General features: G+C 40.9%; 1 protein-coding gene across 2 annotated transcripts; it reads right to left on the bottom strand.

The window, feature by feature from the left end:
- Positions 1–1,195: 1,195 nt before the first annotated feature.
- tmem250 (transmembrane protein 250) lies at positions 1,196–3,078 on the bottom strand. 2 transcript variants are annotated; one of them, XM_086187295.1, is made up of 3 exons: positions 2,982–3,078; positions 2,790–2,872; positions 1,196–2,616 (listed from the first exon to the last, which is right to left on the bottom strand). In XM_086187295.1, exon 3 carries the CDS (start codon positions 2,443–2,445, stop codon positions 2,026–2,028), a length of 420 nt encoding a protein of 139 aa, XP_086043421.1. In that variant the 5' UTR covers positions 2,446–2,616; positions 2,790–2,872; positions 2,982–3,078; the 3' UTR covers positions 1,196–2,025. The 2 variants fall into 2 exon arrangements, with proteins under 2 accessions (XP_086043421.1, XP_086043420.1); XM_086187294.1 differs by having other exon boundaries at positions 2,780–2,872.
- Positions 3,079–14,648: the final 11,570 nt, after the last annotated feature.

Raw genomic sequence — 14,648 nt, forward strand, 5'->3', positions numbered from 1 at the left:
TGAGCTTTTCTGCAAAGTTTTTTCCTCACTGTATGTCATTATTGTTGTTGTTATCTTGCATGTTTGTATGTTTGAGTTCTTCAACATGCTTCCAAAGTTCCTTCAGGGACTACAAACACTCATCTGATAGCATAAGACATCGACGACAGTTACAGTGCAATAAAAAAAAACAAAAAAAAAAACCCAAGTGTATGGTGGTGATTATAATGATCTTCCTGTTGAAAAAGTATTAAAACTGAGGGTAATAAAACGGCATGTGTTACAGAATAATTATACAATACCAGACTTTGTGAATTATGTCGGCATGAAAACTAAATAATACTGAAAAAATCTGTTTCTATTGAAGCTCTTATTTGCTGTCACACATGATTTGTCTATTTTTCCATAAAAGTGGCATCTAAGATCCTGAAGGTCATCAAATGTGTCAGATGGGATGATTTACATGTCATTCAAAGGACTTCTGTTTTTAAACAAAAAAGAAGAAATGAAAATGAGCAGACGTTGACTTTTTCCACTAAGTGTATCTATTGACGTCATAAGGTTATTTATGTTGTTTCTACGGTCTTACATTTGGCTCGGCCCGGAGTACGAGGCATATAATGCGTTGACCCTCGGAACAAAAGCGTACCATTGTTCCCTGATTATCCATTGACAGCCTGAGGCCACACTTGAGTCTCACGCATAGCTCAACCAGGCCACTAGCCACTGTGTCAAAAGTTCATATCTAAAGATGCCACACAGACAGTTGGCTCTTTTGCAAGTTTGCGTGCGTTCGGACGTTGTGCATTGCAGCAAGTATACATAGTTCCAATCCTGGCATTTAGACCATTGAGCGCCAAAGGGCTTACTTTAGTGCGTCAACCTGTTGTGCCCTGACCAGATCCTGTAAGCATACTTCACGCCATGTGAAAATGAGGCTATATAAGGTGATTGGGACACAGCCGTTTCCATTGTTATGCTTGGCAGAAATGGTGGGGTCATGTTGTGGTTGGTGTTTGTGTGCCGGGGGAAGCCGAACAGAGACGTCTGTCAGTGCTGTGCTGAAACCATGTGAAGAGCGACTGACGGAACACTTGACCCACAGCCGTTCTCAATTTGAACTATCACACACTCTTATGACACAGCTCGAGGCATGCCTTCATGGGTGTCGACAGCACAGTCAACACATTCACACACACAGGCAACCGACTCACATTTCCACAATAGAATATTTATTAAATAACATTACAAAAATGTTGGCAAATGTACAACACCCCCCCACACACTTTTTTTTCCCCTTTTTATGAGACAATGTTTAGATTTTCTGGTGTTTTTGTTCCATCATAAGCTACTGGATCATGTCCATCTGTGTGTGCTTCAAGTGTTTATACAGGCCATCCGAGAAATAAGGCTCGTCTAAACTTTGGATTCAGTCCCGCTCGTGTTATTCTAGCACGTATGACTTATTTTGACATGTTGCATCACACAGCCAAGACCAAGATATGTTAAAAACAGACTTTCTAACATGGATGCACCGATCTGACTCCCTCTCCAATGCATGAGCTGTTTGGTTTTTTTTCACGAAATAATGTTACGTACACATTTAATCAGCTTGTTATTAATTCTGAAATAATAAATCAAAAGCAAGCGGCAAGTAAGAACCAACTCTTTTCTCTGCCGTATTAGCGAACGTATCGGTCCAGTAGAATAGAACTACACCGCAAGGATCTGCAGGATGTTCATTGTTGTGAGTCAGCAGCGGATCGGTGCATCCCTGTTGCAGGTCAAGTCTTACTGGTTTCAGTTGATAAATAACGTGAAAATATAATATGTAGGATTTTTACATTTTTTGGTCCTCTGAGCCTCAGGTCAGATTCTCACGTTCTCTTCACCCTTCTGTAAACTTTTAGCTACCAATACAAGTTTTAACTGTTTTCCATCAAACCTAAGGGAGACATCTTTTTTTTTTTTAACCATTAGAGCTAATGTTGTCTCATACCACAACACAATTCATCTACAAAACTCTACAGTCCCCATGTTGCTCAGCTACATGTCCACAAACACCATGAAGCACCAGCCAAGCCCCCCCACCAGAAACATGGTGATATGCATGCTGTAGATGATCAGATCATTAAGCACCCCGAAGTCCAGACGCCGGTGTCCTAACAGAAGCAGAATGACAGACAGCTTGTACTGCAGACGCAACAGTACTCGTACGCTGACGTACTGCAGGAAGAAGAGGGTGGAGAGCGCCACCCAGAGCAGGGAAGTCAGCAGGCTGCAGCCAAAGTAGAGGAGGAAACGCAGGAAGCTGTACATGCAGCGTGAGCGCAGATAGAGGTCAAAGTTATTATATTTGGTGCGCACTAGCTTGGTAGCGTGTGCCGACCCGTAGGCCGAGTGCATGCAGGTGGTGTGGGGGCCATGGAAGCTGCGCACCCGGCGAGGGATGGGGATCAGAGGCATGGGTGGGCTACTGGAGCCCGGCACAATGTACAGGAGTCACACGTTTGGTCTACTGTGGGGGCAGTTAGCATCATTTGCTAGCTGATTAGCTCTTGCAGGTCCTGAGAATGAGATGTTGCAGTGGCATTGTCCTGCAAGCAGAACCAGGTTCCTCTCCGTACAACATAGGCGCTGCAAAAACACAACAATGACCGCATTATTACAGAGGTATTTTCAGAACACACTTGTATATGAGATTTGGGCCTGCATATGATTAAAAATTATAGATACACGCAGCATTTTAGCATGTATCCATAATATTCAATTAAAGCAAGAACAGTATAGAATTTACAACCTTAACAAACCATTTATCAACGTCCTGTTGGAGAAATGAGTGCTGGTGCAGAACCAATGGCAATCTTAGATGCAACAGATCGACGTCTCCCTCCTCACCAGAGCAAGAAAGAAAGAAATTAATTAATTAATAAATCAGCTGTTGCTCAGCCTTCAGACGTCTGGAGCGGCGCGTCACATCATCAACAGCTGACTTCTCCTACAGGCACATAGCATTCGTTTTTCTCTTCCCCGCAGATGTTTAGATTTATGCCAGCGGAGCCGCGACGGCGAGCCGGTGGTGGTCGTACATCCCGTCGCCAAATTTACGAGTCATCCTGCGGTGACGTCATTAGCACCCTTAAAGGGGACATGCTGCGTTTAAGTAGTCGTCGTAAAACACAGCAAAGACAGCAGATAAAAACGGCCAGTAGGAGGATGGTGCCAACTATGGTGCCAAATGTTGTTGTTGTTGTTGTTTTTTAAATTTATGACAACAGCTGATGTACAAACCGATGAAGTTGTGGCTTCTTTGTCTTCCCATCTTGAAAGTTGCTTAGCGTGTGTGTGTGTGTGTGTGTGTGTGTGTGTGTGTGTGTGTGTGTGTGTGTGTGTGTGTGTGTGTGTGTGTCAGTGTGTCAGTGTGTGTGTGTGTGTGAGTGTGTGTTCTAAAGGCTCAAGGCTAAGACCCTTTGTTGGGTGTCCCTTTCATCTCAGTTGTCAAACTCAGACATCATTCCTGTCTTGTATTTCTTCTTCACTTACGCATAAATCATAATGCATCACTGATGAATTCTCTGCCATGGTATCATGAGTTACCGTGGAACCCACCTCCCTTCTGACTACTCCTGGTGACTTGCTGACGCTCCAGGTTGCTCCAAGGGAAAGAAATCTCTCTAAACCCAGACTGTAGAGTTCAGAACTGGGTCTCTCAGCTACCAATGTTTGACTTTGAAAACATTCTAATCGCTGAATTTCCCCCTAAGTGGCTAGTTCTCTCTCTTCAGCCCTAAGCTCCAGAATCCTCAGATAATACAGTGAGCGTCTGTTCCTTGATCCTAAGATCAAAGTGTTCTGAGGACAAAATCAACTTGGCGCTCCAGGCCTTTTAAATGAAAAATTCACCCAACAAATGCTATAATGCGTGACACTGTTTGTGCAGAAAAGTTATGACAATTGCGACGTCAGAATCCCACTGGTCTCCCTCATTTCAGTTCTCAGATTATATGAACTGAAATAGTTTCCATTCCACATGTTGACGTGACTCGAGATGTTTCCTGCTTCACTATAAAGTCCAGTCGCACCGTTTACTGAGCTGGAAACTTCAAAGTTCCGCCTCGCACTTTTGTACGCTGAATACTGGACCACCATAAGCTTCCAAAATATTGGCAATGTCACAATGTTGCCTCTAAAAAAAATCAACAAAGGAAACGATAATGTTTGTCCTGAATGTGAGAACAGCCAAAGTGAGCTCAACTATCAGAAGCTGTGGGACCGAAAAGAAAAAAACATATTTTTGACTAGAGGGGCGCAATGCTTGAAATGAAGTGAATCTTTCTTTATGTATAAATAGAAAAAAGTTACATGAGATTGTTCGTAACTGACACCATGAAGATCAGTTATTGGTGGTTATGGACCCCGAGGCCTCTCCCATTTGTTATTCATTATTAAAGATGGTGCTGGTGCTGCTACAGGCAGAAATTGCTTCATTGGATTTTGCAAACTGAAAATCAATCTAGATGCGATTCCCCCAAAGCTTTGCTGATCCAGTTCATCCGTAGTCACACGGATACGTCTCGTAAAGGTTTGCAAGATGCTTATTTAGAGTTACACAATACATCTTAGTGGATGAAGAAAAATCCAACAAGAACATCTCAATGGCAGAAATTGTCTAATCCTGTTGTTTTAAATTTAACTTTACTGACTTTAACCCACAAGGCTTTCACACCAGTTCACCTGTGCACACTTACTTTCAGCAGAGCTTTTGTTTTATGCCTCCACGCCAGCAAAAGCAGTGGGCCGAGACATTATGGTTTCAGGTTGTTCATGTCTTAATCATAAGTCATAATATCTCTGGGACTCCTCTTCAGATTTTACTCAAATTTCCGCTGAGACTCGAGGATGAACTAGAAGCGTGTAAGTGGTGAGAAATCAAAAGTCACCGTGACCTCATGCGTGTGATATCTGTTGATCTTCGTGGACACGAGATCTCCTGAAGGTTTGAGGGGAGTCTTCCAGATTCGCATTCAACGTTCTCTGGGATTCCGAGATGAACTGCAAATATTTTGGTGGTCAAAGTTCAAGATGATGGGGCAGGCCAACATTGTAGAAGTGTACTATTGCAATGTGCTATTGTGCCAAATTAGGTTTCAGGTCTCAGGATCCTTCCGAGACCAAAACCTATTTTTCACGTTGCTGTACTTCATGTCCCAGCTGAGTTGATTTCATTTGACCAGAAACTTTTCCCGCCTATCTTCTTCTGTAACTCCTTCGAAAGGAGAACTTACCTTGGGTTGCACTATTTTTGTGCAGGAGATTAATGGTGGTCATTTAGAGAACCTGTCTCAAAAGTTATCTTTGATTTTTAGCAATTGAAGAAAAAGAGTTATGTTTTGGCAGGTTAAATCGTGTTGTTGAAAAGACACAAAGTTTGTGAATGATCTCCGTGAGAATTTACACGTAGAAAACTTGTAATGGAAAACAAAAGAAAAAGACAAAACTTTGACACTGACTCTTGCTGACACTTTTGATGGTCTCGCTCATGTCACCGAGCACAGTGGGACAGATCCCGTTACCCCCCCCCCCCCAGATCAGCTGCTTATTTTCTTTTCAAAAGTCTTTGAGTTGACCTATTTACAAGGCTGACTGGTCAAACAGAACGAAGCCATGTGAAGTGATGCCAAGTCCCAAATTGATGTTTTATAATGAGATCATAGGAATAGAAGGACAGCAATAGTTTTTCAAACTTAGGTGTTCAAGTCAACAGTATTTTAGGGTTTTATATATGTTTTCAAAACAATTCAATCATATTTTTTTGAATTTTTTTTTTGGAAAAATATAAAAGGTGAGACTTTCCTCATTAGATGGTTCCTTGGGGACGAGACTATAATCTTCACCACTGGAGGGAGCTGTTTGTCCATCTTTCAGTGCCTCTATTCGTATTTTCAGAGGCTGTTGAGGAAGAGCAGTCAAGGGCATGGCCCCAATATATCCTCCCTGCATATATGTGCTTATTTGAACTAAATCCAGCGCTTACATTATTGCTTTCTTTGATAAATGGGTGTATACAGCACCATTATGGCTGCAAATACCACTAAATAGTGCCAAGTTTAGATGGTGCATCTGGTTAATAACTGTAGAAGAAGCTTGTCTTGTACCATTACAGAGAAAAACGATGCCGATAAAGTACACGCTTGTGATTTCGCCACCCAAGTGCCCTTGTAAATGATGTATAGTGGTTCTAATCATGCATTATGGCAATATTATTGACTCATATTTTCTCTTGCAAAACATAAAGACCTTAAGAGCATCATCTCCCTGAAGACTCAGCCTCCGGTTTGTTTCCAAGTGTGCAAGCTGGTGCTTTTAAAATGTCAGTGCCAAGGCTGGTTTTTCACGCACTGACAAAAAGCCAAATCTACTTTGTATTTGTTAGCCCTTAAAAATGCAATCCGTAGCTAAAGCTATCCGCCCCCTTTGCCAATACATCACCATCACAACCCAAAAGAGGGTCCGGAGTAGGCAAGATTAAAGGGACAACATGTCAAAAATCCTTTTTTTTTTTTTTTTACTTCTCCAGGTACATTTGCGCAAAATCAATTAATTCATTAACTAAGTAGAGGTCACAGCCAGTGGTTGAGCTACGACAAATTAAATCAATTATTCAAGCTAATAAGATGAGGGAGACTTTAATTAGTGAAAGTTTAATCAAAGCTGGTTTGTGCTGCATTATGAAGCAGCTCGACGGATTTCTTATCGAGAAAAAAAACAAACGTGAAAAAAAACCATGACTCCGTATTTGAACGCAAACTTTGAACGGAGTCCTGCTAGCTTTATTCGTATCATTTCTATTTTGAAAATGAATAAAGAAACTCAGCACACTCATCATAAGATTCGCAAGATTCAGCTTTTTTTCTTTTCTTTTTTTTTTTTTCAGAAATCCCAACATGTACATTTTGTTCGGAACACTGGCAGATTGTTTCACTTATAACGAGCAAAACAAAAAACAACAACAAAGAAAACAACAACAACTAAAATTCTTGACATTTTTAATTTGCTTGTGATAATAAAATAATCTGCCAGTATGGTAAGAACAAGTTAACAACTGGCCACTTTATCTACCTGAGATTCTAATTAAGCTTTTCTCTGTTATATAGTGAGATTATTTGACTATAGAAAATTCTTGGCAAGACTTTGGAGCGTATACGATCCATTTGTGTACTCTACATCCACTTTCTCTCATCGTCTGCTTTTTCTAATGGTAATCCATTTATTTATGAAAAACAAACAAAACAACGTAAAATAAATAAAATTTAATGATGAGCGGGGAAGATGATGAGGGAAGGTTCTAACACTCATCCATTTCTCCGGACAGTTTGTTGTACAGGGCATGCCAAAGTGCGGAGAAAAAAATTAAGTACCCAATTAAACTAATTAGAATACAGCATGATGCGGGAAGTGGGGTCAGACGCTTGCTCCCAAGTTTTTTTTTTTGTGACATAAATTTGAACTATTAAGGAAGTAACTTATACACTTTTAATCCTCATCGGTGTTTTTTTTCCCCTCATCGCCTGGTGCATGTGTGTTTGTTAAGGGAACGCATCTGTGTGTATTTTATAATCCTGTCAAGCCATCTGTCGTCAATAAAACCTGCTAGCCACAGATCTTAAAGATTCATTCGGTCAGATGCTTGTTTAAATGATTGTATCTTCGAGTTTTTGAGGTTGTTTTGCACAAGGTTTTTTTTTTTTTTTTTTTACTGCTTTGTTCAACATAAAAGCAACAAAACAAAAGATCACAGGCCACTTAAGGGATTTCTGTCATTTGAGTGTAATTTTAAAATGTCTTGGCGTAGAAATGACCTGTTACTTTATTTTCCTTGGAAAAACAAAATGCAAATTATGGATGGAAATACAGGAAGGTGCGCAGTTTTATTGAAGGTCTGTCTCTGTCTCTGCCCGGCCACATGTGGCAGGGTTGGGCCTGGCTAGTGTTAATCCTCGGCATAAGGGGGCTAGGCTGGATTATGTGGAAACATCTGTATGGGCGGATGAGAAGCTTGGACCTAGAAATGGAGGAGGGGGTTTTGGACTTGGGGAAACACATTAAGAGGTAAAACTGCTGTCAGACAAGAAGGATAGTGAGGATCAGAATGCGACATTTTGTGAGGTTCCCTAATTGATTAATAGCAATGGCACGAAAACACAAACAAGGAAGTATTTGTGAATATTCTCAATATTCTCACTCATCCAGGTTTGAGAACAAACAAGGAAGAATTAAGTGTGTGTGTGTGTGTGTGTGCGTGTGTGTGTGTGTGTGTGTGTGTGTGCGTGTGTGCTCATGTACAAAGCTCCTGCATGCTTTCAAATAGGAAAAAAAACATCAGACATTTTGATGGTTTTATTCATTTCCTGTTGCCATGTTTGTATTACAAAAACTGATGTCTTGACTGATACATCGGTCTAATTTGTAGTTTAAAACAATCTCATATGAGCCCCTTTTTCTTTTTCTTTCCGAGAAAAAGAAGAAGGGGCTTGTTAATAAGCAGGAAATGCAATGAAATGAAATTAAATAAAATAAGAAAATAAAAAACAAAAATAGGGCGTTTTATAGTAATACAATTACAGCAACAGTTTCGCAGTTTTCTTTAAATCACAATGACATTTTCTCAAAAAAACCTAGATGATTCCTCTCAGGATATTGTGCCTTCTATTTGGATGCAACGCTATGCAGTGCTAAGGAGGCTGCAAGGACAGTGAAAGACCTGTGGAGACCACGGACCTCAGCTGAGATGAAGGTCCGGGTTTTGTATATTTTATATGGACCTATTTCTATCTGGTAGTGATACATAGGGTCATTAATAACAATAATTAATAATGATAATTATAATTTAGAGGGAGGGGGAGACTGGGGGATTAGGCTTGCCTCAGTCCTCACTGGTTGGGGGGGGGGGTGAGGAGGGAGGAGGGAGGTGGTTTACATCAACAAATGCTGATTTACGTTGGTGAACAGATGGCAGAGAAATTGCTCTGTTTGGAAAAGATGTGCAATTTATTTCATTGATATGGTAGAGAGAGAGAGAGAGAGAGAGAGAGAGAGAGAGAGAGAGAGAGAGACTTGGTTGCAGGAAAAAGTGCTCAAATGCTGGCTGGAGGTGAAACTGGAAATTCTTTTTGAAATTGTTTTATTTTTTGTGGTCAGACCAACACGTACGATGGCACGTTTAGACTAAACTGCGCTTTGTCCTCTACCTCCTCTTCTATTGACCTCCATGTTAAGGCCTGATGATGGGTCCTTTTATCTAGGGTGTTCTAGCAGAGCTGTAGGTGCAGCCGTATCAGAGGTTTCCTCAAATAAACTATTTAAGTCAACAACTGCTACGCCTATGTTCAATTAAAAAACAAACAAATTGGTTTTACACTTTGAATTAAACACGATTTCCCTGATTTTTAGAGGTTTCCAGTAAATTAATGCGACATGCTTCATGACATGACCATCTGATCATGCTAGTTTACTTGGAACTAACTGGGATCAGATATCTACCAAGTGCCTGGACTGCAATGAATAATTAAATATTTTGCCACTAAGGGGGGCAGCAGAAACATATATTGAATTCAAATGCCTCATTTCAACATAATGACTTGTCTAATGTACTGATTGTGCCCCCAAATGACGAGAGAAATGTCACCTGATTAGCAGAGAATGAAGGGCGAATTTATTTTATGACACCACATTGTGTGCAATGTTGAACAGAGGTTCAGTGTCTACTAAAGAAGGTGCAAACGATCCTTGTCTTGTACCTACGCGAGATAGCAATAGCCTGTTAGCTTACCGATAGCCCATGAGCTTGTTTTTGCTATGACAGTATCCGTGGTCGATCTGAAATCCATAGCAAACCTTTAAATTTTCAATACACTCAAAGAAAATACCAGACTACACGTTGAGAGGGATAGTTGAAAATACATCAGCAATCACAGGGTTATGCAGACACATGGACTCCAGATGTGGTTGTGTGGAAATAAGTTGTACTGCGTCATTCTTTCAGCTAACACGGGCACCTGGTGAATCCAAGTCCGAGCAGGCACATTTGGATTTGATCTGAGAAAATTTTGGCACTTCACGCTTTAGTTATGGCGCTGGCGTCGTGCAGGCCAGATGTAGCCAAGATGTAATGAGCTTGGCTTGGATTGGGTCTGACGTGGGCCATAAAATGTGAGCATGTGGTTGAGTTCAAGCAGCCGCACTCACCCAGTCGTTCAAGGACAAATGTGAGCCGAGAACTGAAGATGTGGGACAAACATTCATTGCTATTTTTGCTCTCAACCAACTCCCGAGAGATTTATTTTCTCTTTAGCTGCTAAACGGTTCACTTTGTCTACCAGCTGCTCACGAACACACCTTTTTAAAGCTGACCTGCAGGTATACAGTGAGTTTTTAGAGCTTTTATTCAGAGACTGAGTCAAAAACGTGTGAGGTTCATCACTGCAATCTGTGACGCAACATATCTTCGATTGATTACAGTAACTGTTCGGATAAAAAATATTGATAAAAAACAGTTAAAGGATACATACACACACACACACACACACACACACACACAATTCATGGCGATTCAGCCTGCAGAAACATACAGATTCAGTTTGGGTAGAGCTTGGCTATTATTAAATATGTGTTTGGCCCAGGGGTTAATTTGAGCCGGATCCTGCCGGAACAAGATCCGGCACCTCTGAATTTTGGCCTCCCTTTGTTCCGGTACTTATTTGGGCAGATCCGGTACCTCGGTAATTATTTGGGCAGATCCGGTACCTCTTGTATTAAAAGAAAATATGGAAACGTTTTAAAAATGTTTCAAATTCAACAATAATGTGCATAGATAAATTTACAGACCAAATACTTCGAATTTCATGTTGTTTATTAAGATTCAACGTCATTTGAAAGAGTCGGAGATCTGTTGATGCACTGACGCCAACAAACCACGCACCTGACACGAACAAATAACCTTTCGAAATTCGCCGCCTCTGAGGAGCAAGCAAAGAGGAAATAAACATTTACTATTTCAACGCCAACATGTTAAAAAGACAGTTAAATTTGCTGTTTGTTCAAAAAGAAGGAGGAGTCGCATGACGCTTAACACGAGTCAGAAAAGCCTCCACAAGCGGCGACGAGGGCAGCTGCAGTGGTCATGTTGACGATCAAAATCGGCTGCAGCAGGAGGCTAGCGCCGCCAGAGCTAGCCAGGTTCACCTCCAGCTAGCTAAGCCGGGGCAGGAGGCTAGCGCCGCCACAGCTAGCCAGGTTCACCTCCAGCTAGCCAAGCCGGGGCAGGAGGCTAGCGCCGCCACAGCTAGCCAGGTTCACCTCCAGCTAGCCAAGCCGGGGCAGGAGGCTAGCGCCGCCACAGCTAGCCAGGTTCACCTCCAGCTAGCCAGGTTCACCTCCAGCTAGCCAAGCCGGGTCTAACGTGATGTGGGGTGTCTTGGACAACTAAATGGTGAGCATACCATCTAATAATAGGCCGCCGTGCCAATCTTTAAATACCGTAATAATAATAATAATAATGGAAGATTTGTGTGAGCTCTTTTTTGTTTGTTTTACAAGTTAGACCTGTTGAGAAACGAATTGCTGACTGTAGACTCGAAGTCCCAGCTGTGGTGATGTGGGCATTCACCTGTGCTGTGCAGAGGAGGCTAAATAACTGTGAATTATCGTTATAACATTGATACTATGGATATTATTTGAAATGGAGGCTTGTAAGTCCCACATCATGGAAAGTGGGCATTTGTATGTTGTTTTCTGTATACTTCCGGGACCTGTGCCCCTCTCTCACCCCTGAGCCGTCATATGTACTTAGCGTTCTGGCACCTTATGATTTACAAATTAAGCAATGGATTTACATGTTGTTTTTCTGTGCGTTCCTGGACCTGTGTCCATCTCCTCACAGCACTTGTTTTGCCCCAAATACTGTAGTTTGTACATTTTACTCTAGAATAAGATTTCTAGGGAGTAAGTGACATATGTTAGGTATGGGGATCTAATAATCTAAACATTCATGTCGGATCTATTGTCAGATATATCTATCTGTTACAACTTCAACTAATCAGGCCTTTTACCTTAAAGGTCAGAATATAGGTGCACTCCAAATTTCAGTTGCTGGTGGTTATTGATTCCAGTCATGGATACAGAAAATCAAAGGAATAACAAGTGAAAGTGAGAACATTTATTTCTAACGTGCTCCCTGATTTAAAACAAAACAAAACAAAACAAAAAAAGAAACAGAAAATGGAAAAAGAAAAGAAAATTGACACAAATGTCAGAGACTCTACTGACTTCCATGTGAGCACCTGTCGAACACAACGTCAAAACCAACTTTGTCTTAAGTATCTTGAATGATTAACACAAGATCAGCATAAGAATTCCCTCAGATAACAGCAGCCATCTCTGGGAAAATGTGTTTTGTCTGCAATTTTACTTCAAACAAAAAATTCTCATCAATTTCTAAATGGAGGTGAGATTTATGGCTTACACTGCAACCAGCCACCAGAGGGCGGTCATGGTTGGTGGCTTCACTTTTTTGAGGTTCTGTCTTGCCACCCATGCTTTATTTACAGTCTATGGTTCAGACTCATTTTGAACAGGAATTGCAGTGGTTGTATAATAAAGTCAACTGGAGTGTTGATTTGCACAAGCATGCAGGGGGGAGGTCAATGCTAACGAGAGTGACTCAGTGAAGGACGTGCCAATACACGCCTTTAAAACTGAGACAGGTTAGAAACCTTGAGTGTGAGACAGGACCGAATGTCAATCTTTGTTTACGTGTGCGCACGTAGTTGCACAAACAGATAAACGAAAGGATACGAGTGAAGTATAGCACAGACAGCTAGCTGCCATTAGCCTGATTGGCCTGAGAGGTCAGCAGGGGTCAATTGATAGGTCAATCACCTTGTCGATTTGATGACCCATCCACATTGGTTTGGCAAGTGGAAGGCCGGACAGTGGACAGACTTCACTCTCTCTCCCTTCGTCTGACTTATTGTGCATTCCGGCGCAACGTTACATTAACAGAGAAAAATCTATCCGATCACTTATGCTGATTTACGTTGGGACTGCACTGCCCCATTAACCCCCTTGACCAGCTCAAGAGAACATTTTTAATGCAATAAGATTTATGCTGCAAATTACTTCAGAGCAGTAAAATAAAAGCACATGAGATGTGACTTTGGAATTGTGTGTTTGTGTTGCATTTACAAAAAAAAAAGTCTAAGTATAAAAATCATAAAAGGAGAAATAATATCTTGTGTGTGATACTTTTTAAACAAAGATTTAATTTTACAGCTTGTCAACAGTTTATGCAGCATCATAGAGCAACTCACTAAACATCTTTGCACTCTTGTATCAAATGCAGCCATTAATATTAAAAAAGCTCGGCCTACATGTTATCTGAACCAAAACGTGGCCTAGATAGCAAACACAAGATAAACGCATCAGTTTTCCCAGCCTGTGTCCTAATGTGCAGCAAAGAACAGGGAGATCTGCGTATCTTTATCGCTGCCCTATTAATGATACAACATGTACAAAAGTACCCCAGCTCAGGTACCACTCCTCCTCTAACCTGCCAAATCCAGCTTGACTAAAAGAAATACCTCCACATGCTGCACCCAGAGACATGATGTCAGGGGTCAAGAGGTTAGGTTAGGGGTCCGGGACACGGGTTACCTAACCTTATTACATCATTGCCACCAACACAGGAGCGGTAGCAAATGGATTAATGGCAGGAAATGTCATATAGTTATACATTTTGAATAAATATATAATTTATCTTACTACAGCTATTGATATCTGAAAAAAATGATCTTCAAAATTCAACTACTTGTCTATTAAAGGATTGTTGAGCATATCGAAAGCATAATTCAGGACTTATCTGTTTCATCGTTTTTCTTTTATAATTTGCAAATAACTTGCCTCTTGTTCCCCTCGTGCTCCTGCTATCTTTTTTTATTTAATTTTTTAATGAAATGGGAATGGGATACGAGTGATTTGTTATGCCCTGTCCTTGTAATATGCTTTATAAATAAATTTGCCTCAAGTCATTTAATATTGTGTTAATTTTCAAAAAGTCTGAAAAATGAAAGGGTCCATAATCAGTTTGAAACAGTTTAACATGACCTAGCCAGATGAATAAAGACATTCTAGTTGTTCAAAAAAAGTTTTTTTGGGGTGAAATGTCACAAAATTCATGCTGACAATCCACCAAGCTTCAAACTAATTGTGTGTCCAGATTAAAATGGTAAAATAGAAGGAACTTCTGCGACATGAACGATTCCACTTGCCAAGTCTGCAAATAAAGCAAGTTTGGAATGATTACTAGCTCCTTCTTGCAGTTTAATTCATCAACCCCCAAATTATTACATGAGATTAGAGACATAAATGCAATGGGATTATTATCCCTGAAATTATATCGACTGATGTGTTGCACAGTGATGCTAAACTTTTCAGCTTTTGGACGTTGCACTGTGTCCGCCATGTTTAGTCGCTCTCTTACCCATCTGCCATTTAGCGCGACTGAGCAGGCAGTGCAGTGAGATAGTGGTTGAGCAGAAAACAACGCTGGTGAGAGATGAGAGTGATTCCTTTTCACCACTATCTCTCCACCTGGAAGCAAGAATTTACCTTCC

This window comes from Aulostomus chinensis, chromosome 19 (assembly GCF_037954235.1).
Source record: "Aulostomus chinensis isolate RoL2024-O1b breed Wild chromosome 19, RoL_Achi_v1.0, whole genome shotgun sequence".
Lineage (NCBI taxonomy): Eukaryota > Metazoa > Chordata > Actinopteri > Syngnathiformes > Aulostomidae > Aulostomus > Aulostomus chinensis.